The 25,135-nt window shown below is 51.9% G+C and overlaps 8 protein-coding genes across 8 annotated transcripts; 6 read left to right on the top strand and 2 right to left on the bottom strand.

Moving 5' to 3' along the window:
• Positions 1 to 384: 384 nt before the first annotated feature.
• On the top strand, positions 385 to 867 carry BDZ83DRAFT_594954 (uncharacterized protein; the record flags this gene model as incomplete). Its single annotated transcript, XM_060506749.1, has 3 exons — positions 385 to 559; positions 612 to 684; positions 744 to 867. 3 exons carry the CDS (start codon positions 385 to 387, stop codon positions 865 to 867), a joined length of 372 nt encoding a protein of 123 aa, XP_060357430.1.
• Positions 868 to 2,920: 2,053 nt separating this feature from the next.
• On the top strand, positions 2,921 to 4,632 carry BDZ83DRAFT_658262 (major facilitator superfamily transporter; the record flags this gene model as incomplete). The annotated part of the gene is made up of 4 exons (XM_060511027.1): positions 2,921 to 3,266; positions 3,321 to 3,974; positions 4,027 to 4,231; positions 4,278 to 4,632. The coding sequence occupies 4 exons, from the start codon at positions 2,921 to 2,923 to the stop codon at positions 4,630 to 4,632; spliced, it is 1,560 nt and encodes a 519-aa protein (XP_060357429.1).
• A 376-nt stretch (positions 4,633 to 5,008) lies between these two features.
• On the top strand, positions 5,009 to 6,911 carry BDZ83DRAFT_644581 (argininosuccinate lyase). Its single transcript, XM_060509763.1, has one exon. It carries the CDS (start codon positions 5,316 to 5,318, stop codon positions 6,780 to 6,782), a length of 1,467 nt encoding a protein of 488 aa, XP_060357428.1. The 5' UTR covers positions 5,009 to 5,315; the 3' UTR covers positions 6,783 to 6,911.
• A 441-nt stretch (positions 6,912 to 7,352) lies between these two features.
• Positions 7,353 to 8,719, top strand: BDZ83DRAFT_644580 (Alpha/Beta hydrolase protein). Its single transcript, XM_060509762.1, has one exon. The coding sequence runs from the start codon at positions 7,568 to 7,570 to the stop codon at positions 8,462 to 8,464; it is 897 nt and encodes a 298-aa protein (XP_060357427.1). The 5' UTR covers positions 7,353 to 7,567; the 3' UTR covers positions 8,465 to 8,719.
• Positions 8,720 to 9,350: 631 nt separating this feature from the next.
• BDZ83DRAFT_745872 (nucleoside phosphorylase domain-containing protein) lies at positions 9,351 to 11,794 on the top strand (the record flags this gene model as incomplete). Its single annotated transcript, XM_060513196.1, has 4 exons — positions 9,351 to 10,300; positions 10,357 to 10,509; positions 10,609 to 10,846; positions 10,904 to 11,794. Coding segments are annotated over exons 1-4 (2,220 nt in total), but the record flags the coding sequence as incomplete, so codon positions are not given.
• A 754-nt stretch (positions 11,795 to 12,548) lies between these two features.
• On the top strand, positions 12,549 to 13,499 carry BDZ83DRAFT_538820 (uncharacterized protein; the record flags this gene model as incomplete). Its single annotated transcript, XM_060503381.1, has 2 exons — positions 12,549 to 12,914; positions 13,302 to 13,499. Coding segments are annotated over 2 exons (564 nt in total), but the record flags the coding sequence as incomplete, so codon positions are not given.
• Positions 13,500 to 14,454: 955 nt separating this feature from the next.
• Positions 14,455 to 15,612, bottom strand: BDZ83DRAFT_594933 (sterol-4-alpha-carboxylate 3-dehydrogenase; the record flags this gene model as incomplete). Its single annotated transcript, XM_060506748.1, has 2 exons — positions 14,455 to 15,063; positions 15,151 to 15,612. The coding sequence occupies 2 exons, from the start codon at positions 15,610 to 15,612 to the stop codon at positions 14,455 to 14,457; spliced, it is 1,071 nt and encodes a 356-aa protein (XP_060357424.1).
• Positions 15,613 to 17,204: 1,592 nt separating this feature from the next.
• Positions 17,205 to 19,560, bottom strand: BDZ83DRAFT_758767 (Endonuclease/exonuclease/phosphatase; the record flags this gene model as incomplete). The annotated part of the gene is made up of 2 exons (XM_060515086.1): positions 17,205 to 18,424; positions 18,480 to 19,560. The coding sequence occupies 2 exons, from the start codon at positions 19,558 to 19,560 to the stop codon at positions 17,205 to 17,207; spliced, it is 2,301 nt and encodes a 766-aa protein (XP_060357423.1).
• Between the last annotated feature and the right edge of the window lie 5,575 nt (positions 19,561 to 25,135).

Here is a 25,135-nt window from a genome sequence, read left to right as displayed (position 1 = left end):
GCGGACTACAAAGAACCTCCCGATTCCAAGGGACGATTTGGGAAAGAATGAAACTGGGGCACCAGCGGGAACCGGGGACAGACAGAACGCGTAGTGGCCACAAGGCATGATTTGGAGGACGATGTAAAGAGACGACGTACTGTAGAGTAGGTAGCCTTGGCTCACGGCCCTCCACGCCATATACCCTTCGGGAGGTCTGCGGTAAGGGCTCTAGCCCGGCCGCCACGGCGTTAAATACAACAACAACAACAACAACACTTCATTCAGTCTCTTCAACAACAATCATCACAATCTTTCAGCTTCAAGCTTTCCAATCTTTACAACTTTCTCTCTCTACCAACTCAACAAGTTTCTCAACTCACCAACTTTTCAAACTCTCTCAAAATGTTCTCCAAGACCATCATCGCTGTTCTCTTCGCCTCCGTCGCTGTCTTCGCGGCCCCGGTTGAGACTTCCAACAAGGAGGTTGAGGGACGACAGATCAACCAGAGCGTCACTCTTTGCAGTGACAAGGGCATGGCTGACTGCGACACTGTCAACTTCAACTTTGGCTTCTGCGGTCAGTTTCCGGTTGCTCATTTCAATCTTGGTTCTCGGCTGATAGTTTCTAGTCTCCCCCATCGGAAGACTGAACGACAAGGTCAGCTCTCTCAATGCCAACGGCTACAACTGCATCTTCTACAAGTACGTTTAAAGATTTACACACCTCCAAACATCTCAGATTTCTAATCGACTTGCCACAGTGATACTGGATGCCGCAACGGTGGCGGTCAGATCGCCACTACTGGTGAGGTCACCGACATCCGCAGCCACCCCTCGTTCAGCACCATGAACGACGATGTCTCTTCCTTCTTGTGCAACATCTAAGGCCTTCATTTGCTGCTAAGTCTGGTCTTTCAGTCTGTGCAACATGGTTCGGTCTCCAGCACAACTTGTCGCTTGCTAGCATCGTAGCAATCTGCTCTCACCTGGAACGATGGTGAGAATGCATGGGATGGACTATGGTTTCTGAGTTTCAGTGCGATTTTTATAGGTGTCTCTTGTCTCTTGATAGCTCTTTAGCAATCGATATGCCACTCTGCGTCATTATGCACCTTAAGTGAATCAACGCATGCGCTTGACGTAGTGCATCTGTTAAGCCATTAGCCATACCTTTAGTAGCACAGGCAACCGAAAGTGATTTGATAATCTAGGAGGTCTCCTTCCCGGTTCAGTGAGGCTGGGAAGGAAAAGTTCAAGGTTCAACACCCTCAGGCAACCATTGCAAAAGAGATCTTGATTCTTGGCATAGCATAAATGCACGAGCATCGGGGCTCGTACCGTGACCAATTTGAGGATGTAGCGCCCGGGATTGTGGCTATTTTACGTCAAAGCTCGACTCTACAAAACAAAGGTTGGAACAATGCGAAGTGTTACGACGTAATCGTCCGTCACTCTCGTTCCTAATACCGAGCATATCTCATGAGGGTCTGATGTCTCGGAGAAAAGATGATAACTCTCCGCAAAAGTGGCTTCAGGTCGTAGCCAGACGGGACTGTGAGTAAGAATGACATCTTCTAGTCGATAGCCAGGCCTGTACAGATTGTGGCTTTGTGACTTAGTCATGCTCGTGGAGTTGTAAAGACATTAAAAAAGGCAGAACTCGAAGAATTTCTGCCATCCTCTCGCGCACAGGCCATCGGCAAAGGGACTTGCTCCATGAGGGGGTCACGGAAACGCAGCGGTGGGAAGACATATGCCACACAAACCACCAAGGAACTAAACAGCATACTGAAAGTACTGGTACACGACCTACGCTTTCTATGTACTAGCTCCTATGCAGCTGCAGTGAGATCTGATAAAAGGCAACAGCTTGAACTCAAGATCAAAAGATAAACCCGTTTACGGAGTAGTTGGTGAGCCGTTGCTGCTTACTAAGCCCGAAACCGGCTTCGGAAATCGGAACACCAAAAACGCGAGGATGACCCCTTCCCAGTCTGACACCGCGTCCTTCAAGCAGCCGCACCGATCTCTCGCCGAGTTGCTCATGTTAATGTACCATATGGGAATGGCAAGCATGAGGAACAATTATTCCATAACGGTACTTGTCGAAGAAGACGCGTCGTCCGTGGTCCGCCAAGTGCACCTAAAGCTATCCAACCTCGACCTCAACCGTGCTGAAGACGCAATGTCGAAGGCTTCAATCCCTCACGGTGAGTTTTCGAGATCATCAGATGCCAATTGAGGGTCAGACGCCCACATACGGCTGAAAACCACGCCATCCTTGCCCCCATGTGGCAAAGCCCACCCGAAAGCCGAGACTTTCAAGTAGCTTGATGGAACTTCCCCCGGATGGAATCACAAGTCGTCGTCTGCATCCGGCCAAAACTGCCACCAACGGCTTTCTCACTGGCCAACGAAGCTGGCGGTATGGAGAATCTCGAATGCACGAACTTCTCACTGTGAGAATTTTCTTTCTCGCTTCAGGCTCCACTTCGCAACAACCCCGCTGTGGATTGAAAGCCGAGCGCTGACAGGTTGCTGGGTTCGACGGGATGGTTCGGACTAGCATATCCCTGACTCGTAAAGGGGTTTTCTAGCCTGTTTAATCTTATCAGATGCATCTCCGAGAGCCATCATGGAGCTTGGCGCACTAGTCTAGAGCAAAGAAAACCTTGAATGTGAGAGAAAAAGTCCTTCAATGGAATTCTCCATCGTCCGAGTTGCTTTCTTTCAAGCCAAGTCTTACGTTTTTCGCCGTGCCGTCTCGATCCGACCTCGGGTTTGCGAACCAACAGAGTTCGGTGACCGTCCGACAAAGGTTGGATAAATAGCAAGACGAGCGCTGCTTCGGTGGTTGCATTCACCTCGCTCCCTTGTCCATCTCATCCATTATTCGTGCATTAGACTGCTACCGAGAGACCGGTACTATCAAACAACAATGGCGGCCCGCGGAGATCTCGAGTCCCACCGGGAGAAACACCCCGAAGACCTCGTCAACGAGGTTCCCGAGTCATCATCCTCGGACTCGGAGGACGACCTCAAGCCTCATCCCCCGATGTACTGGAAGATCATTGCTGTCATTCTGATTTCCTGCATCAGCTTCGGATCTTCCTGGAGTTCGGGCATCACCGGCGCCCTGAAGTCGACGCTCAAGAAGGAGCTTGATATCAACAACAAGCAATTCTCGCTGCTAGAGGCCAGTGAAGATTTCATGGTTACCCTGCTCATTCTCACGAGCGGTATCGTGACCGACAGAATCGGTGGCGCCGGTGCCATGTTGTATGGTGAGTTTTGCACTTACAGTCTCTTCTAAGACAGTGAAACTGACGCAGCGAAAGGTAACATCATCTACTCCATCGGTTCTATCATCGTCGCCGCCGCAGCTCAGACCCGCGACTTCAAGCTCATGATCGGCGGCCGAGTCATTCTTGCCCTCGGTGACATTGCAACCCAGGTTGCCCAGTACAAGGTTTTCAGCTCCTGGTTCTCGCCCAACAATGGTTTCGCGTCCACTCTCGGCCTGGAACTAGGCATCAAGAAAATCGGCGGTTTTGTTGGCAAGTCCTCGGCCAACATCATTGCGAAGAACACCGGCAACTTTGCATGGGTCTTCTGGATCGCCGTCTTCATGAACGTCTTTACCAACATCCTCACCCTCGTCTTCTACCGCTTCAACACCATCGCCCACAAGAAGTTTGGCAACGTTACGGACCCGGCAACTGGTGAAAAGCTCACCGAGAAGTCCAAGAAGTTTGAAGTCAGGAAGGTACTTGAACTTCCGTGGGTTTTCTGGGCCATCCTGTCGTTCTCTCTTTTCCAGACCAGCACTGCCATTGTGTTCTCGCAGAACGCCACGGAATTGGCTGAGAAGAGATTCAAGACGGACTCCATCACTGCTGGTTGGTACTCAGCGACTCTGCAGTACGCTGGCTTCTTTTTGGTTCCCTGCATTGGCGCCTTCATTGATCTCCTAGGCAACCGTATCACGTTGTGTAAGTCAACCATTTCCTTTGCACGATTCTGCCGATTTCTGACCATTTTTAGTGGCTATCTGCGGTACCGGAGTCTTCCTAGCTATGGCGCTTATCAACTGGGCCACGGATACCAAAGGAACTGCTGCTGCCTTTGGCATTTACGCCGTTGCGTTCACTTTGGGCCCTACCACCATTATCGACAGTATCCGTACTTCTATGTGGCACTCATCTGTCTTTGGCTCCGCTTACGCTGTCAAGATTGCCACGAACAACGCGTAAGTTCTCGATCCATCTCAGCTGAGTGAATTTTTTGCTAACAAGCAGCAGGATGAACATTATCGTCCGTGTCATCACCGGAGCCATCCAAGATGCCGACAACGACAGCTACGACCATGTTGTCATCGTCTACGCCGTTCTCGCAGCTGCTTCCGTCTTGGTCTCAATCATGTTGGGTGTCCTGTCGTGGTGGTCCATAGATCTGGGTAATCTCCAATGGACTAGGAAGCAGCGTAGGGCTAATGGCGAGTTGTGGAATGAGAGAAAGAGGGCTTTCTACGAGGACAATGGAGCGCGCAACAAGCGTATCTCTATGATTTGTTTTGGGTCTTTGGTTATGTTGATTCTGGGAGCTTGGTCGGCGTACTTCTGGGGTGTTGCAACTGGCAACAACTCCTAAGAAGTACATGTACGAAGATAACGACTTTGAGACAAGAGCACATGAGGCACTTGTCAACGTCCGAGATACCCATGCACTCACGCAACAACGAGGTATCCAGACAGTAATGTAGGGACTTAATGAACAAATGGTACAATTCCAAATAAATCAACCGCTGCGATGCCTTGGAAGTGCATCTGTCTGCATCAACAATTGGTCAGGAACATGAGGGCGCGCGGAAGTTTCGCAAATCTTTAAAGCTCAGAAGGCTTGGTTCTGCCGATTGATTTGTGCGAACCGGACTGGACTTTGGATCCCAAGTTCCGAGGATGTTACGCCAACTTTTCTCACGTTCTGATTCATCGAGGTTCAACTGGGTAAATTACATTTATCGATATGAGATAGTCCCCGAAATTCAGCAAGTGCTAAACCCAATGTGCTGATTACGGCTTGATAACCGAGTCGGCTCCGATCTACACTGCAGATGCATCCATCGCCTCATTCGGGTCCACTCTGTCATCTCCCCTCACTGGATTTACCTTATCTCCAACTCAACTACCTTATTCAAAGTTCCATTTTCTCCAACATAGCTGCGAGCACAAAAGTTTTGGCTGAAGTCAAATCACGACAAAGTTGAAGCAGCAAAAGTCAAGTTCCAAAACTTGATCAACAACTTACCTTCTTTCGCCTTTTCGCTAAACATCATGCCAGGTTTGGCAGTCTCACCGGAGAACCTCCCGGTCCCTGGCCGGGACACGTACTATTGGCTCGGCGAAATCAATAAGGCCAGCGCCGTCATCAACTCTTCAGAAGGTCTCCTGGAACAAGATGTGGTCCGTCGCATCAGCCGTGGACTTCAGAAACTTTTAGACTCGGGCGACGAACCCGGCGCGCCGCGTCCTAGCCTTGTCATCACCTTCGAGCCTCTCTTTATTGAAGCAGCTGGTGTTGAAGCAACTCTCCTGCACGCCGGCCGTTCAAGCCAGGACATGCTCGCTACAGTCTGCACGGCAATTCTTCGCGATGCGGTCTTGAAGTTGACTGCACAGCTTCACGCGACAACAATTCGCCTTCTTGAGATGGCGGAGACTCATGCCTCAACACTGGTACCGAACTACACCAACGGGGTCGCCGCTCAACCTAATTCATACGGCCACTACTTGCTAGGTCACATTGCAGGTCTTCATCGCGACGCGGAGAGATTGCGGCAATTCTTTGCCAGATTGGACCGATGTCCGATGGGCACAACCGTGCTAAATGGCACAAGTTGGCCTCTCAACCGGGACCGCATGGCCAAATACCTGGGCTTTACGCAAGTCGTCGACAACGCCTACGATGCAGCACAAATTACCATGGCAGAGATGCCAGTTGAGCTTGGGGGCATTGCCTCTCAGATCGCTCTTCACACTGGCGCCTACATCCAGGACGTCATGAATCAATACGCGCAGCCGAAGCCATGGATTCTTCTCCAAGAGGGGGGTGAGAACACGTATGTCTCAAGTGCTATGCCACAGAAGAGAAATCCAGGTCTACTTAACAACACCCGATCCGATGCATCTTATATTGTTACTTTGGGGCTTGGTCGTGCCATACAGGGACACAACCTTCCTCCTGGCTACGGTGACGCAAAAGACCTAGGCCACAATCTGGATGTCATTAACGGCACGACAAAGGTTCTCGCACAATGGCAACGGATTCTCAACGCACTCATCATTGACGGGAAACGATCTCTGAAAGAGCTGGATCTTGACTGGACCGCCTCTCAAGAGTTGGCCGATTTCCTAATGCGGGAGTACAAAGTACCGTTTCGTGTCGGGCACCACTTTGCTTCAGAGACTGTCAGACACGCCAAGGCGGAAGATTTGTCCCCGAGCAACTTCCCCTATGCGGAGGCATCTAAAATATTCAAAGAGACTTTGAAGCACGCTGGCCTTGAAGAGGGATCATATCAGTTTCTGAGTGAGGCAGAGTTCCAAGAAGCGCTTGACCCGGCCGGAATCATCAAGCATAGAGCCACTTCGGGGGGTCCACAGCCCAAGGAGATGGAACGCATGATTGGTAACTCGAAGCAGACACTACAAGATCTTGAAAGTTGGATCAAAGAGCGGCAATCTCATATTGTGAGCTCTTTGCAGGAGCTGGATAAGGCGTTTCAAGATTTGCTTGCGTGAGGCTCTTGGGCCTGGCTCTGGTAGGTCAGGCCTTTACAAAGATCAAGAATCTAGGATTGCGATAGGCTCAACAGCGTTAATTCTCTACTTACTTGAATATGAAAATTCACTTGTCAATATCGGTCCGTGGGGGGGGGGGGGCACTAGACGTAAAGGATGTTAAGACGAGTGGCTTCTATATGCCTCCCATAGTAATGACCCCTTGTGTAGCTTCAATTCATTATTCTGAGAATTGAAAAGTTGCTACTCGAGGTCGAATGAGAGGCATCGCCCGCTCTAGTTTCGCAAAATCTATCCACATTTTACCGTAGACTCTCAACCTCGTGTTGTGGTTTCGCTTAGAATTAGTCTCGAGTCGTCATTGAAGAATCTTGCACCTCCATGTCACTGTCAGCACTAGTGATCCGGGATTATCGACCCACGCGGAGCGGATGCCGGACATGTCAAATCTACTGCGCGATAAGTGAGGTCTGATCCACTAAGATTCCCGGGGTAGTCTTCTCGGCCGCTGATAAGCAAATGATACAATCCTTGGCATCAAAGCTGGTAGAACTGCGTCACCGACAATCTGTTGACATTTGGGCTAGGCTGGTCTTTACACTCGTTATTCGCCCTAGAAGCTAGGCGAACGAATCCCACCCCTTGAGTCTAGTTACCCCAGTTGGGGAAAACGGAATGCAACGTGCCCCTTGCGCTGTGTTTGCGAGAATCAATGACATATATACCTAGCTCGGGTTCCCTCAACATCAGTAGGACTTTTAGAGAAAGCAACCACGGTGATCAGAATGCGTTTCTCAACTGCCTCCGCTGCTTCAATGCTAGTCGGCGCCGCCATGGCCACCGCAAAGACAACCACCTACTCATACGGGCCCAATGTCCGCCAGGTCTACGACGTCTACATCCCCTCGGCCGCGACCAACAAGACCGTAGCGACCGACAAGAACTGGCTGGTGTACATTCACGGAGGCTTCTATCGCAACTTCGCCCAGAACTCAACAGACATCCTGCCCGCCATCGCTTCCCTCGAGGCAAACAGCCCCGACTTGCTCGCAACTCAAATCGCCGGAATCGCATCCCTGGACTACCGACTTTCCGCACTTCCTGGCGCTCAACCTAACAACACGCCCACGAACGAGCTTCAGAACGCCAGATGGCCTGATCACCTCAACGACGCTGTCGCCGCGCTCAAGGACCTCAACAAGCATTATCCGATCGACGGCAACTACATTGTTTCCGGCCACTCCGTCGGCGCACAAATCGCCTTCTTCACGGCTTTGGAGACGCTAAAGGATCCCGCCGTGCCTAAGCCCGTGGCCGTCTTGGGAATCAGCGGCATTTACGACTTGCCTCTGCTCCACATCACTAACCCCGATTATGACTATCTCGTACTCAACGCCATGAGAGAAGACCAGCTGGTAGAGGCCAGTCCATCCAAGGTCGATGCCAAAAATTACGCAGCACTCGACCTGGAGGCCTTTATTTTGGCGCACAGCAGGAATGATGGGCTTGTGCCTTGGGACCAGGTCGAGTCGATAGAAGCGACCCTGGATTCTCTACCTGAAGTAGAGAGTAAGACACACCTGGTCGAGCTTGATGGTGCGCACAACGATATTTGGCGTGGGGGTGTGCAACTGGCCAAGGCTTTCACGGAAACTCTAGCTATATTGAGGGCGGGTGCATGAGGTCCTCCGCCAATAGCTTCCAATGAAAGATGACGGTTTGACCAGAAATGTTTCATACTATTATTGTTTCCATGGACACTTACATCTACCAACTCTGCCTTCATATCGGACGTTCTCCCACGGCGCTTCTCAGCCCACGGCCGTACGACGTCGGCTTCCTATCGGACGAACGCTCTCTTTTCAGCACGCAAGGCGTCTGCGGGTAGATACATGCAGGCAAACCCTGGCAGGAGCTTTAACAATGCATTTTCTTCCAATCGATTTTGACTTGCATCTTTGTGAAACATCTCACTTGCAGATCGGATGCTGAAGACACGCAGTAGCACAAGGCACGCCGGTCTCCACGCCTTGAAATCGTCCGACGGCATGGGATCGGCGGTGGTTCTCCGGCTGTTGGTGCAAGTTAACTCGAAAATAGGCTCAGTGCCGACCAACATGAAGATGGCAATTGGCTGTAGTTCCGACGGAGAAGCGAACGCAACCTTCGACGGACAGCACGGCGGTTACGTGAGACAGCGGCTACGGGTACACACTCCGGTTGGCCATTCCACCAATTGCCAACTTAACCCATACTACCTTACCATAGTTATGTGCTGCGTGCCTAAGGGCTGAGCTGCAGTGTCTCCACGTCGCAATGAGAACCGGGACTCAGAAAGGCTTTGCAACTGATCGAAACGTCGGCGATAGGCTTCAAGTCTCATTCGACTATCTCAACTCATATCTAAGTACTTCATCATCAGTCGTTTCGTTTCCTTCATCTCGCCTGTATCATCTCGCACGTAAACTCATCACCTCATCATTATCACATCGTTTTCTTTCTATTTTTCCCCTTTCCATTCGTACTATCCGACCGGCCCCCAGAGCCACATCATCATACCGTACGTGGATTTGATCTAATGGCTCAGCTAGATTACAACAACTACAAGGTGGCATGGATTGCCCCGCTCGAGATCGAAACTCTGGCAGCAAAGTACATGCTCGACGATGTCCACACGGGCAGATTCCCAGTACGAGAGGGTCATGACTACCCCTTGATCGCAGGTCGCATGTGCGGACACAACGTTGTCATCGCCAGCTTTGCCCTTGGGCAAGACTATGGTACAGAGCAAGCTGCCGGTCTCGCTGGCCAGTTGAAGCTTCTATTCCCCAAGCTTTGGTTTACGCTACTAGTTGGTGTCGCAGCAGGGCTTCCAAGCCCTCGACGAGACATCCGTCTTGGAGATGTTCTCGTTGCAAACTCCGAAGATGAAGTCCCTGCTATTGTGGCTTACCATCTCGGCAAAGAAACATCCGAGGGACTCAAGCTCCTCCATGGTGGACGAAGCCAACTTCCTACGAACCCCGTTGTGACATCTGCTTTCTCAAAGATCAGAATTCCAGATCCCAGATGTTATATCAATAGCTTCCTGGACCACTTTAAAGTCATGCAACACAAAGAGCACTTGAGTGGAGACTTCACGGATCCTGGTCAATCTCAAGACGAGCTGAACGAGACGACTTCGAGTGGAGAGAGAGTCGCCATTCTTCGGGATCCACGGCCAGACAACAGGCGTACCAAAGTGTGGTACGGTCCAATTGGCTCTGGTGACAAATTGATGAAGAATGCCAAGGAGAGAGATCTGTTGAGAGACAAATACAGTCTCATTGGTCTAGAGATGGAGGCAGCAGGAGTCATGAATCGTCTTAATGTCGGCGTCATCAGAGGGGTATGCGACTACGGGGACGAGCAGAAGAACAAGGAGTGGCAGCCTTACGCGGCTGCAATGGCTGCCGCATACGCCAAACAAGTGTTGCTTGAGATCAGCGTTGTCCCATCCGACACGGATCTTCATATTCGTAAGGAACCTCTAGCGCTACCAGCCCATGGAAGTGCGACTCATTGACTGGAATAGGAACGCCTGAGGAGGCCAGATACAACGAGCAGCCGGGATCTTTGAGCTCCATAACTCATGCCCGGATGCGAGATCCAGCTGTCAGAAAGCCCGGCTTACCGCCCAGTCCTGCTTCATCAGATATGGAGATGGACGCAGACCATCAAAGCGGTGGTGAGTTTTACACACCTTACATCATACATCCCATTCCTCGTAACAGATCCTCTTAATATTGACGCCAACTCGATTGCTAACACATGAAAATACACCCAGTAGGCACTCGCCTCCGAGCTTGGGCAACGGACATTGTGTGGCCAGAGATTCGCAATGAAAGGCCTGCTCTAGCATCGAAATTTGTGAAACGCAAGAATTTTCCAAGATGCCTTCGGACAAACAGTTCGTTGTGGGACGCTGAAGAGAGACAGTCCCCCATGAAGCTTCTTGTACATGGTGTGACTGGCGTTGGGAAGAGCCAAATCTGTCTGCAAGCAATTGCTGAAAATGAATCCAGGTACACTTCTTCCGTTCCATCGAGCATATTGGCTCATCTAACATTCACTGGTTTCAGATTCAGGGCGGTCTTCTATGTTGATGCCAGCAGTAGAAAGTCGGCAAACAGTAGCTACCTTGCCATAGCTGGAGTCAGCGGAACATTGATAGACACGTCGGGCAGCAGCTCCGATGAGAACATCTCTCAACAGATTTCACGCACGAGATTCTGGATGAGCAACCTCGAAGAACCATGGACTCTCTTCATCGACAATGCCGAACCCTCGGTGGCTGCCAATCTGGATGACTATCTTCCTCGTCAAGGCTGTGGCGTCATCATTATTACGACTATCGACGGACAGGTCGCTTCGTCCTGCGATATTCACGAAAACATCGCCCCTATGGAATCATGGGATGCCAACGAGCTAATCCACAACTTTGTGGATGCCACAAAGGACTTCAGTGAAGACGAGTGGGAGGCGATCGAATCCTTGGCCTCTGAAACGCTTGGGGGGCTGCCGCTCGCTATCGCGCAGGCTGGTTCTTACATTGCCAACAATCCAAACAGCCTTGTGGACTACTGCTTCGACTTCCAGCAAGCATTTCAAACAAACCTCGGAGACCTCCCTGACTTGCCATCGGGGAGCGGCCAGAGCAAATCCGCCTCCCACGCGTTGGGCATCACTATGGCCCTTGTCGAGAACTCGCCGGAAACCATCGAGCTTCTTCGTACGCTTTGCTTTTTTCACAATGAGAGTATCGCAGAACAAATTTTTGAAGAAGCTTGGAACAACTTAACGATAGGTTCTCCAGGGGAGTCTTCCCAGTGGGCACATTGGGCACCTCTTGTGCCGCTTTTGGATCCCACAAGTGCTCAGTGGCGCACACCGGGTCTCCGCAAGGCGTTCAATACCCTATGTCGTTATAGTTTGCTCGTCTGCGATGCGTCGTACTCCAGCAAGTACTCGATGAACAAGCTTGTACAGACGTATTGCAGGGAGTCGCTCTCGACAGAGGATCGAAACAAGTATGCCTATCAAGCAGCTTGTCTATCAGCACTTGCCTTGGCCAATGAGCCAGTTTCTACGACTGCATCACGGATGGACAACCCTTTAGGTGTCGATCTTCAGAAAGCCATGATACCACATATTGAATCGTTTACTTCAAATGGCTTGATGGGCAACTGGGTGGAACTCGCTGAGACTGAGAGACGGCTAGAGATCATGCTCATACTGGCAAACACATATTCGTCAACAGGTCATTTCAGAGACTCGAGAGATATCCTGCAAGAAACCATCGAAATCTGCAAGAATCCCTCAGTTCCTGGTTCACTGAATTTGCAAGTTAATGAACAGGTCGCCGACTGCTACTTTCACACCAGCCATCACGTAGAAGCACTGAGGTATCAACCAGGGGTTATACAAGCCTACCAACAGTGGGGAGCAGGCTTCGATTATCTCTGGTCTGCTCAAATCAACCATGCGGACTCTCTATGGGCAACTGGGCAGCGGAGTGAGGCGTTGGCAATGGCGGAAGCGGCCCTTGTTACGTGTGGCTCACATGACTTGCCCGCCGATGATCCCAAGATGGTGCGAACACGGCTTTTGGTGGCAGACTTCCTCCACGGATCCGGAGGTCAACGTCGGGCTCTGGAACTGCGACAAGAAACCGTTTGGGATCTGCAGGGAAGAGTTTCTGTCATCGCAGGAGAGCGTCTGCGCAATCTTCAAGCCAAAAGTGCGCTGGGTGACAGTTATGATTGGGACGGCCAGCTTCTCAAGTCTTTGTCATTGCGAAAGAAGGTCCACAAAGCAAGGCTTGAGCTTCTCGGCGTCGATCACCCCGACACCTTGCATGCATTCAACCGACTGGTCGACACTAGAAGCCTGCTCGCCCACACTCAAGAAGAAAAGGAAGAGGTTTGCAGGCTCAGAGAAGAGGCCGTGGCCTCGTGGAGGCGAGTTCGTGGTGAAGTTCATCCTCAAACTAACGAAGCAAGAGTCAACTTGGGTCATAGCTACACTGCAGCTTCTAGGTTTGAGGAAGCTCTCCTCGAACAGCAAGACGTCCTGGCCATACGCAACGAAAAGGTGTTCAATGACGCGGTTGCGACTGACGTCTATCTTGTATCCGTCGCTAACGTCGCGGACGCATTGTGGAGAGTAGGCGATATTCAAGAAGCTTACAGTCGTCTGGAAGATGGACTGGAAGAGGCCAAAGTCATGGAAGACTTGGATGCCATATTCTCGATCAGAAGTTACGCAGCAACCTGCCTCTCACGCCAAGGCAGAGAGGATTCCATACTGAAGGCTATCAATCTACGGCAAGATCTTCTCAGGGATCAGGAAAGTGCATTTGGTGAGGGAGATGTCAGAACCCACCAGACGCAGCTCCTGTTGGCCATGGATCTCGCCAAGCTAGGCATGTTCCCTCAGGCAATCCAAGTCCATGAGAAATTGCTGCGAAGACAAGGCGAGGACCCGGGCGAAGAGAGCCAAGAAACCCTGGACAACAAGAAGGGGCTTGCTTCAGTGTTAAGTGCTGTTAACGCCGCACCTCAAGCGGCTGTATTGATGGAGGAGGTCTTGCGGGTTGAGACCAGACACCTCGGTCGAGACCACCCTCGGACACGGGAGACAGGAGCCCTTCTTCATCGCTATTACCAAGAGGCTGGAGATGCCCAGGCGGCTTTTCAAGTTATGACCTGGCTGAACGCCCAGCCAATCGGCACCGGAGAGCACCACGGAGACTCGGATTCCGATGACGAGGAAGTAAGCAATGTGCCTCGAGTCGGGAGCAAACACAGGGTAAGTCTTCATTGCGATCCAACGGACGATTGAGGCAGACCTTTAACGTTCAATGTTCAGGACTTGACACCAGTGACAAGCCCTGCGAGACCACCACCACGCCAGATACAGCGCTGATCATGCGGAAGGTGGTTTGGTGACTCGGACTCGAGGGTTCGTGTAGCACATGCCAGTCTCAGAGGACGGACGACACTCACTGAGAGTCGTTCAATCACTGCGACCGAAGAGAGCGTGGCAAGGCATGGGCGTGTGTCCTTCGTCGGGGGGGAGAGTTCAGGTGGTAAGCTTATTCAAGTACTTGCGCGTGTGTTCCAGTTCAGTTATCATTTCAATTCCATTTCCAATCAACGTTCCGTGAGCGGTCTTCGCTCGTGCTCAGTATCAAGCAAATGACCATGACAGACATGAATGCGACATCATGTTGGCCTCAGTGTGGCGTGAACTGCCCTCCACTCGCTTGGCGATGCTGCGGCTTACCTACTTAGCTAGGTAGAAGCGGGACGTGGGCGTGGATGATTTCGCTCATCCTGAGTTCGTCGAAAGGGACATAGTAACATTTCAAGAACAATTTATATCACCGTAGCCCCTTTCCTACCCTCGGCCAAATTCTCGGCTTCCAACTCAACATCCTGAGACCCTCTGATCCTCGACGGGAAAGGAGTATGGAGTGATGGCGTCAAATGTAGAACTTAATAAAAAGGCGACGTACAGACCGAACAGCAACTTGATATCAATGCCACAGTATTCTATCATGCAGCCTTCACAACAGCGGTAGCCCGTTGTGCTCGTGAGATACTAGCACCCTCACCCTCACGCGTCAAACTCACTGCTCGGCCCCAGTCGCCTCCCTCTTTTCCTTCTCGAGAAACCACTCAACAGTCCTCCTGATCCCCTCCTCCTGACTAACCTCCGGCCTCCACCCCAACCTTTCCTTAGCCTTATCAATAACATACCATCTACTCATCCCCGAAAACCGAACAACCTGCCTCGTCAAAGGCGGCACCTCCCCCTTGAACCAATAAATCCACTCCAAAGCCCACACATACGCCAGCGCAAACGTCATGTTAATAACCCTCACATCCTCAATCCTCGTCTCGTCCCCGGCAGCCCGCCACACGGCCCTGCTGAAATCCCAAAAGGGCACGGGCTCGCCGTTGGTGATGAAGAAGGCTTCGCCCGCGACGCCGTCTGGCGCGTTGAGGAGCTTCGAGGCTGCCGCGAGGTGCGCGTCCGCGGCGTTGCCTGCGTAGGTTGTGCTGAAGAGGTTCTTGTTGGTGCCGATTTGCATCTTGTTCCGGCCGAGGCGGAGGTTGCGGAGGATGGCGGGGGTGATGTCGTTGTCGCGTTCGCCGTGGACGGCGGCGGGGCGGAGGGTGCAGGTTCGCATGCCGGATGGGTGATCATATTCTAGAGTCATCTTGTCGGAAGCCGCCTGCGATTCTCGTCAGTGAGAGTCTACTTGAGAAGGTCTCCGTGCTTCTATGATAACCAGCCTGTAGAGGACGCCACGAGCACTCACCTTCGTCTTGGGATAAGCCAACGTATCATCCCCCTCCTCAGCAATAGGCAAACTCTCATCGCCCCCCTCAATATCCCTAAACATCTCCTTCTGCACCACGCTAGCACTACTCGTCGTCACAAACGCCTTCACTCCCGCCCTCTTAGCCTCATCCAGCACATGCCTCGTCCCATCGACATTAATCGCCCTCACAAACGCATCCGTCATGACTTTCCTTCCCACCGTCATCATCCCCGCGCAGTGAAACACCACCGTCGGCTTCACCTCCCGAAAGACTTTGGCAACGTCGTCGAGGGAGGCAATGTCGCCGGCGTGGTACGTGACGCCGGGAAAGGTGTTTGTCGTCGGGTTGCGTGAGAAGACGGCGACGCGGGCGGTCGGGTAGGCGGCTAGGAGCTTCTCGACGATGTGGCTGCCCAGGAAGCCGCAGCCGCCTGTTATGAGGTAGGTTTCTGAGGCCATTTGGGTCCTATCTTGTGTCTGATACCTGAGATTCAATGGCGGCAAGGATCAAATAGTTTCAGATGATGAGAGTGAGAGTGAGAATCTCAAAGACGGTGAAATTTCACAGGACCCAAAAGTCTGGGCGCCGTCCAGGCTTTATCTCATCAACTCGCGTCCCGATAGATCGTCGTCGAGAATAAGCCGGCTGAAACGGTCTGGAGAAATGAGTGTCGTCAGCGAAATCCATCAAATCTGATATAAGCACTTGGGTCTTCTCATTCCCTGCCAGGATGTGGAAACCTTGAACCTGGGAACCCAACGTGTCTCCTGCAACGCGCATTCGGATCTTACCCGGTCGAACCCCAATAGTCGATTCGCACTGAAGGGCCAATGGGTCAAAGTCCCCCGTATAATGGTGTAGCCGTGTCAATTGCAAAGACAAAAGGTCAAATCCATGAGCTACTGAGAGGTGGCCGAACTCCTTTGTACCTTTGACAGCTAGCCAAACTCTACCAAGCCGTCAGCGCTAGATCCAATGTCCCTTGAAGAAGCGGTCCCAGACTTGCCGAAAAGGTGGGGAGGTGAGGGGGAACGCCGCAAGCTTAGGTCACTCACTCACTCACTTGCCTAGAACCTAGGTACTTGAAGCTTGCTCTTATCTTTCATGACACCTTGTAAACCTTCCGTCTCCCGATATCAGTACTTCATATGGGGCCAACGGCCCGAAGATGCGAGAACGAGCAAGTGTTGGCATGAGCTTAGGGCGTGTGAGAAAGGCGCAAGGCCATGAGGTTTAGGCGACTTTAAGTAAGAACACAAGGCCACCACCACAGCTGAGAAGATGAGATGAAGTCGAGACATCATACCCGAACAGTTTAAAAAGCAGGTGATTCGGCCAGGGATGAGTTAGTCAGTGAGTAAGTGGGTGAGTGATTACCTTATTCGGTGATAAGCATCAATGCCATCCGTCCTATGGCCTTCATCAACAGAGAAACGGTTCAAACGGTTCAAGATGCAACGCGAATAAATCTGTATAGTCGACGTGGCAGAAGCGGCAAGACGTCCCTAGCCATTCGGCCAGATCCGATTGGAAATATATGCAACATGAGCCCTCGCCAAGGCCTCACTCAGCAATCTCACCTCACCTCCTCTTGAAGATTCATCAACAGCGCGACAATCGCACCAGGGGCGAGTGCGCAGTTCACCACTTCACGTTGAACACCAAGAGGCATAATTGTTTGAACGCAAGAGAAAACGCAGCTGGTTGGTGATATGTGCCACAACCCGCCCATCTACAAAAGCCTCACCCGTCCCCCCAATTCCACCCCGCAGTATCCACAGCCCCCTGACGATGCATTTCCGACGATGAAGAACCGCCCCAAAGCCCTCCTCCCACCATGTTTCCTTCCGTTTCTCTTAGGTTGTTTTGTGTTTGCTGTCATCTCATGAACTTTCGCCTCCCTCGCCAAAAGACCATCCCCCCGCCAGTTCCTCCGATTCGCGAAAAGCATCGCAATCCTAAACTCCGGCAAAAGAATTTCCCTGAACATAAACGCGCGACTGCCTTTCAAGACTAAACTACTGGAAACAAGTCGTCAAGACGCCCCCGTCTACCGGCCTTGCCCGCTTCCTGATCCAAAATCCGGTTCCGGGTGCGGCGACTTCTTATCCTTTCTAGCTTTGATGACAAACTCGGCCATAATCTGGATGTGGTCGGCCGGGAAGTGGTAGTTGGGGAACGCCGGCATCCGCTTGAGGTATTCGGCATCGGGCGGGCCAAGCAGATCCACCACTTCCAATGTGTTGGTTGAGTACCACAGATAATCAATGACATCTGAGAACCCAGGCGTGTAGTTGGTGAAGGGCATCTCGTCGGGAGTGTTCTTGATATGGGCATATGCATCCCGCAAGCTGAAGGGGTGCTCAATACCGTCCCTCGTGAAGCTACCATACTGGAAGGATGATAGCTCTTGGTGGTTGGGAGGAACGCGTCCCATAGACAACAGCTCGTAGACAGAGCTGTCTCCGGTAGAGTTGAAATCACCGCACACGAGGAGGGGAATGTCGGTGTTGTTGCGGTACTCTTGGCTGGGCCCCGGTTCCTTAGCCGGCGGCGGCGTTGGCTCCTCTCCATCTTTGCTAGTAGCAGAGAAGACGATGGGCTTCTTGTCCTTGAGCGCCGGCCAGCGAACGTACTTCTCGGCGAACTTTGTAACTTGCTCCATCAAGATACCCGTCTGGATCAACTTGACATCCGCCAGCACAGACTCCCAAGCCAAATGTCCGTTGACTAAGATAATGCGTGCGCCGGTAGCTCGGCTTTCGAGGAATACCACAACGGCGATGTTGTCCTTTGGCATAACACGGTTGAAGACGTCGTGTTGGTTCTTCATGTCAGGCCGGTTGATGGCGATGGCGGCGAATTCGATGACCTGCTTGTCGAGCAAAATCCACTTGCTGGCCTTGTAGAAAGTAGCGCAACCATCCACGCCCTGTGCATCCTTCTCCGCCATGGTCTTCGCGCGAGTCTTGGGCCAGTGCACACCCTTGTAATCCATCTGTGCCAGTTCCGGGCTGAACTCTTCCTTGAACGCCTCTGTCGAGATCTCCTGCAGGCACAGCAGATCCGCGTCCTTCTCTCTCAATTCGCTGAAGATGCAGTCCTTCCGGTATTCCCAGTTTAATGCGCCCGTGGGCGTGTATCCGTACGTTTGCGGTGTTGCGTACTTGTCGCACAAGACGTTCCAAGAAAACACTCTAACCTTTTCCAAAGTAGGCGAAACATCTTCTTGTACAGTGATGAGTTTTCTCGGGTTGGGTGGCATCGGAACTAAAACAAAGGTTAGCAATCGTTGACAACACAAGACATGAACGAATGTACATACTCGGGGCTTGCTCCTTGAGAAGGTTGATCAGGCTCTTGGTACCCTTCTCCATGATTTCTTGTTTCATATCCGGGTCGATGGGGTTGCCTTCGATGCCGAGAACATCCAGCAAGTGGAGAGAGCCGAGCTCGAAGGGGAGTGTCTGGATTTGGTTGTCGAAGAGAAGTAGCTGGTTGAGGTAGGTGCACATGCCGAGTTCTGGGGGAAGAATCTTGATCTGGTTGAACGACATGTTGAGGTATCGGAGCTGGCGCAGCTGGCCGATCGCGGGAGGGAGACTCTGAAGCCTGTTAGAGGCGATGAAGAGGTCGTGAAGGAACTGATAGCGGAAAAGAGCGGGTGCAAGATTACGCAGTCCTTGGCCGCTGAGGTCCATATTGTGCCAGTTCTGCCGTTCTTTGTTCTTCTCTACGCTGTATGGTCGTCTCCTATCGTCCGCATCGTCGTCGCCGTTTTTGCCCGAAGATGGTGGAGGCCCGGCAATGCCACGGTTTTCTGAAGCCTTTAGTCTGGCGTAGTAGTGCGGCTGGTTCTGTTCGGTCATGGCACGGTGGGCTTGCTTGGACTCCTCGTAGAGTCGGAGCTGCTCCGCCCAATGTTCGGTGATCTGTTGTGCTTGTCCTCCTCGTGTGGCTCCTCCTTGCCCATTTTGCATAGCATTGCTGCTGTACGGACTAGAATTCCCCATGACGCCGGAGGAGAAGGCCGAGTGGTGGCCCATTACACCCCCATTGCCATTGTGCGCGGCATGTTCGGCCTGGGCAGCTTGGTGGTGCTGGAGGTGAGTCTGGTGGTGTTGCTGCTGTTGCTGTTGGTAGTTGTACAGCATTGGGATACCGCGGCCGCCGTGGCCCCCATTGATGCGGGAGTTGGGGCCCTGCTGGTGATTCTGAGAGAACATCCCTAGCAGATTGGCCCGTGTGATCGGATTGGATGGTGTAGGTGTATTCGAGTCTTTGGAAGTGAATTGGCGCAGGAGCGTGTTCAAGAGTATGGCGTCGGCGGCGGTTTCTTTCGGTATGAGAGAGTTGAGGTACAGATCTCCGACAGGGTGGTCCAGATAGCGAGTACCATCGGCCATCTACCTGAGATTCGCGGGTGGGGTTGGATTTGGTGGTGCCTCGATTACGATGCAGGCGTGGTGAACGAGGCAATGGGTTCGCAGCAACAGCTTATGTGAGATTGGAAACGAGGGAAAGCCAGGGTAGCTCGCGTTTGCGCATGGGAGTCGAGGTACGGGTCCAGCTGCATCGAGTATCGGCTCAGACAATGGAGCTTCCGATTACCGCAATGTATTGTGCTGTCCTCGGCCGCCCATAAACCACGTCGATGATGTGAGGGCGGGTGGAAGCTCGTGTGTGTGTGTGTGTGTGTGTGTATGTGTCGTTTGCGTGCGTGGAGAGTTAACGGTGGTGTTGATTTTTACTCGGTCTGGTGATGTTGTCTGTCAGGAAGGGAGGGGTTTGAGATTGAGCTAGACAGCGAGTCGAGTCGAGCAAGCTCGCCCGATGGGGAGAGCGTACGTGGGAGGCAAAAAGCTGGTCAATGGTGTCGAGGCGCGCTGGATGCGGCACAAGAGGGTCTAGATGAGAATGTGTCTCGTCAGCAGAGCGAGCTTGGAAGAGTAAGACACGGAACTGAAGCAAGGCCCAGGAGCAGGAGTCGGAGAACGGAGTAGGGGCTGGGCCGCGTCGTTGCGACAAAGGCTCGGCTCGAGCAGTGCCACCCCTGGTAACCCTCAAGGGCGGGGAATGGGTTGATGACATACCGTAGTGAGCGGGCGCGGTGTGCTTCTGGCAATATCTCTAGAGCAACCAATGGATACTGGGACTGAAGAATGCGGTCGGAGATGCAGATGATCCAAAGATAGAGCCAGGTGGTGGTGGGATTGACTCGATCTTGACGATAGAGCAGACACTGGGCACCAGGCCCGTGAGGTTGCGAGCTCTGGTTTCATCACGTGATGAGGAGAGCTGCACGGACCAGCCGCTAGACGGAAGAGCTCCACCCAAGTCAAACGTGACCGTAGTCGTGACGCTTGGTCATCAGTACGTACACTCCCTTAGCTAAGGTAACTTACTAAGGCACCTAGGTAAGGCGAGGTAAGGTGGAGGGAGGGTGGTGAGATGCAACACCACTGAGTTTAAGTCGGTGGTGTGACTTGTGGTGTGTTGTGACGAAAGCGGTGGAGGGGGATATGAGACTTCTTGACCCGAAGGGCTTGTCCAAATTGATATTGACTGGGGCCACTTTCGATGTGAGCGTGATTAATGACTCTCGGGAACACCCAGTCACTGGTTCATCAAATCGTTTATTGAGCCTCATATGTCACGTTGGGAATTGAAACGGGTGCAAAGGAAGTCTCGATGTGGCATATTTGGAGGTCTCATAGTATGCTGTTGTTTGTCAGGGGAATTTCCTCGTAAACTCCCTCGGTTTACTGTGAAAAGATTGCCGTCCAGAGCCGCTATGTTTCAAAGCTAAAATCTTGCTGAGAGCAGTCATGTAAGGTATGTTCCGTCACTACGCAAGGTTTGAAACATTTCGACTGTATAAAGACTATTTAGTATTCTTCAATCTTAGTCTCACAGAGTAGGTATGAGTTGTTGCAAAACGTACTTAGCTTACCTTTTCAGCACACACAACAAACTTTGGGTATCATGATGATGGCAGGTTTGCGAAGATGGGCCATGAAGAGACTTCGATGGGAGTGATGACGTCAATTCGTAATTCTCAACGATATAAATAAAGCGCAAGCAGTTAACAGTAGTTGGATGACCTTGACTGGAGCAAGGTTTGCGTTGACAGATACTCGCTCATGAGACTGAGAATACGCGTTTCACGAAATGTTTTGTCCCCTTTGCGCTGACTTACCTGTCACCAACTCTTACTCGAAAACATCGAAGAGAATCTTCTTGTGTTTTGGTTCTTTGTCATGACAGTGTTTAAGTCGCGTCGATGATTCAGTCGAGAGCACAATATAGTTAGTGGTGACACGGAAAAGCCCAAAGACCATAGGCTAATCAAAGAGCTTAGGCAACAGAAATACTCCGTACTATTGAAGAACGAGAAAACAAGATATTGGCTTCTCTTTCATTACCGCCAGTCATCTATAAAGTAATGTTGAGGCGTGAACTCCATATTCTGCGGTAACATCGTAGATGAGGAACTGGGTTAAGGTCTTATGCGAGATTGCATGACTGCAGCTTGCCATGGCGCCAACACCCTCTATTTGTTTGCTCAATTATCTTGCTTCTCCCTGAGATGTTGTGGCACATAATTTTCAGTATTTGAATTTCTTTCGTCTATCTCAATCTGCTTTTGCTCAATGCTTTGTGGCCTAGTACTTGGTCCCTGAAACCGTATGTAATACCCCAAACTGACGCAAGTAACCCTCGTCAGTGTCTGCAGAGGAATTTCTTTGCTAGAGTTCAGCGTTCGAGATTGAGATCAAAGTTGTATCAAAGTCTCGCAACATTTTACCCTTGGAAGATGGATTGAAAGAACGAGAGTGGCAGGCCAGTAGGGCCTCTGTCATTTTTTGATGCCTCAACCCTGAATGACCAACATGCCATCCCGAGCCGCTTTCCCCGCGGCCACCTTGCTGGTCCCCGATTTCGTCTTCAACCTTGATGCCAGCCTGCCATCTGTGCCGCAGGGCCAAGCCGGAACAATAAACGGTTCCCCGATTGGGTGATCTCGAAAATCCAAGTTCCAGAGAGCTGGTATTTTTTTGGTTCAGAGCACCATCACATATCATACAACGTGCCGCGATGATCTGGGGTAGAGCGTGGAATCAACAGGGCGTTGAGAGGCGGCTGCGGAGGCACACCGGAAAGTCGGGACAACTGCCCGGGAGGGCGGCCGGATGCCGGATATAACAAGCAAGACGGTAATCTCAATAGCGGTGAGCACCGGACCTTGGTCTCCTGTTCATGTTCGACAGTGAGTAGTCGACCTTGTACATTATTAAAATGCGACAGACGCAGACTAAAACCGCGGAGATGGTGGCGAGAGAGCTGATTCCCATGAGCCTCGGCTCAGGCCAGCTGGCGACTCATTGACACGCCTAGGCTTCAGAAAAAGAAAAAGGAGGGGATGCTTTCAGTGCCTTGCCCTCGTCAACCCGTCTCGAGCATGGCCAGTGAGGGCTTGCTAGTCCATGCCGGGTGTTGTCGAATATCTTAGCCAGCCACTCAGTGACAAGGGTCGGTGGGATGCGGGGGAAGTGCGGTCCGGGTCGGTTTCGTTATCTTGGCCTTGTCCTCTCTCAACGCCTTTCCAAACTCCACAACGTCTTATCTGAGTTATCGCAGCATTCTCAAAATCGAAGGAGTTCACAGATAGGACTGGGCAGGACCGCTAAGAAAGACCACAGTCCGCATGGGTTGATGTTGATAGATCAAGGGTAGCAACTCTTGCGGCCCCTTGTTGGTGTTCATCCCAACATCTGATAGACAGAAATGGCAACAAGGCACATGCCATGATGCCAGACATGCAGTTCAGCCGGTATCCCACTTGTCACTTCTGCCCATACGCGTCCTTAGTGGCACGCAATACCCAGATGGTGGGCAAAGCTCCGGGTCGAGGCCAACGGAGGCCTATCCCAGACTTTGAAAGATTGTCTGCTGCAAAGCCTGCACACGAACGATCGGAATGAGAGAGCTGCCATAAAACCAGGCTTGCAGTGCCGAACGGCGGCCAAGGCCCGAATTGGGACTTGGTGGCGGGCGCGTACGGAGCTGGGAGCAGAGAAAGGGCCCTTGCAATATGCAATATGCAGGTGTAAGTGCAAATATGTGCGGGCAAGTTCGCAACTTCTGGGCCCCTCCCCCCTCTATGTCATGTCGGCATCGGACGTGGCCACGGGACCACGGCGAAGAGACGAATCATCGAGGTTCCCGATTGACAGGCTTGCTCCGGGTTTTCGAATTCGAGCTTCCTTTTTTCGGATATTGGGGGAATTTGATCTGCTGGGTCCGCTAGGTACTTTGCTTGAGGAATTGGATGGATCGTGTGCCGTTTGTCCGGTTTGGGTTGTACTATATAGATAACCTGTCAGCTCTTCTCTCAATGTGTGCAGCATACACACGCCAGGCTCCGGTCTATTTTGGCTTGCATCTGTCGGTCAGCGACTGCTGCTTGAGCATCAGACAACAAGATTTGGTGTCTAGAGAGAGAAGAAGTAGTCAATCCAACAAGGAGAAACAGAACGTTGAAAGCATAGGTATTGCCTGCCTGTCTTAGGTAATCTCGTGAGTCGCAACATCCGTCCGGCGGGTGCTTCTTGCCCATCTGAACACGGCGACTAACACAGCAATTTCTGGCAGGAGCTCCCGAATCGACGGAGGAAGGAACCGCTGGACCTGTACTTTCCACCTTCAGCTTGCAGCCTTGCCACTTTGGACGGCAAAGCTTCGATTTGATTCCAATCTGCTACTTCACCATTTCAACCTCACCTTATTCAAAGGCTGTCAGACATCCCGAACATATCGCGGGAGAGAAACATCACATTCAGCACCCCTCTCTGGGCTTCGCACGCAAGTCAAAGCCAAAGTCGCGGTGTGCGCAATTCCCTCATCCAAGACCGGCCAACCAACGAATCAGGCACAGCCGCCGGTACCCAGACTTCGAGTCCTGGGGTTCTGGCTTCTGCACTGCTGCTGCATGCTGTCTCGGACGCCGAAATCGCTCAACCGCCGCTAAAGATACCATCCTCCGACTTTGACATCCTGTCCCGTTTGGAGCAACAGGAGCGGCATTTAATTGATTGCTTTGCTCCTTTCGTACAGCCTCCGAATACACGGGCAGACTTCCGTCCTCAGCCTTCGTCACCCACCGCTCTGGGAGTCTGGCAGTCGGAATATTGTCTTCATCATTCATGTGATAATTGAGACACGGCGACGATCTGCCTCTACCGGTCGACCGGGTATCCATAATTCGTTTGATCTGCTTTTGCGGATGAACGACAGCGATCCCAATTACACCAGGCATCAAGCTGCGGATTAGCGCTACGGCCCAACGGCTGCGACTCTGTACGGATACTCAATTGAGTCAATTATTCTGCCTCGACGTCGGCGGCCTACCCCCTCTGTAACCGTACTTGTCATCTGTGCGAGTATTCGCCCATCGAATTTGCCTCTGCACTCTCGGAGAAGCCCCGATCGACCTGAACTCGCCTGGCCCTACCTTCATATCAAACCCCAGTACATGTCTGAGAGGCTTGCAAGCCGAAAGGGGAGAACCTGCCTGAAAACCCAGCGGAAACATTCGTCACAATTCATCCACGTTGCTTCGTTTTCTCCCTCTGAACCGCCGATCTTCTCGCCAGACACTTATTCTGCAAAAGAAGGTTCAGAGGATTCTGTTGCCGGTGCTGGGCGGAACCCACCGACCGGGACGGGGACAAATTGCAACGAGGCCGCACCCACTACCACGTTACGCTATCGGCACTGCACCCCAACAGGCAGGACGCAATACACGCGACAGACAGCCTGCACCGCACCATTGACATCTGCTGCGGAATCTGGCAATCTGCTGCAGACAAATCGCCCAGCTGGCTGCGAAGGGAAGGTCCCCCCACGCTCTAGAACTCTCCCCCAGAAGACATATAGAGGGGAACGTCATTATCTCCGACAAGCACGAGATTCTGCTTT

Source organism: Colletotrichum acutatum (assembly GCF_030867785.1).
Source record: "Colletotrichum acutatum strain CBS 112980 chromosome Unknown BDZ83scaffold_265, whole genome shotgun sequence".
Lineage (NCBI taxonomy): Eukaryota > Fungi > Ascomycota > Sordariomycetes > Glomerellales > Glomerellaceae > Colletotrichum > Colletotrichum acutatum.
Note: the sequence above shows the minus strand (reverse complement) of the source record. Positions and strands in the feature narration are given on the sequence as shown.

What these genes read in the sequence shown, in the direction of transcription:
- BDZ83DRAFT_644581 (XM_060509763.1), top strand. Translation starts at nt 5,316, where the DNA reads ATGCCAGGTTTGGCAGTCTCACCGGAGAACCTCCCGGTCCCTGGCCGG.
- BDZ83DRAFT_644580 (XM_060509762.1), top strand. Translation starts at nt 7,568, where the DNA reads ATGCGTTTCTCAACTGCCTCCGCTGCTTCAATGCTAGTCGGCGCCGCC.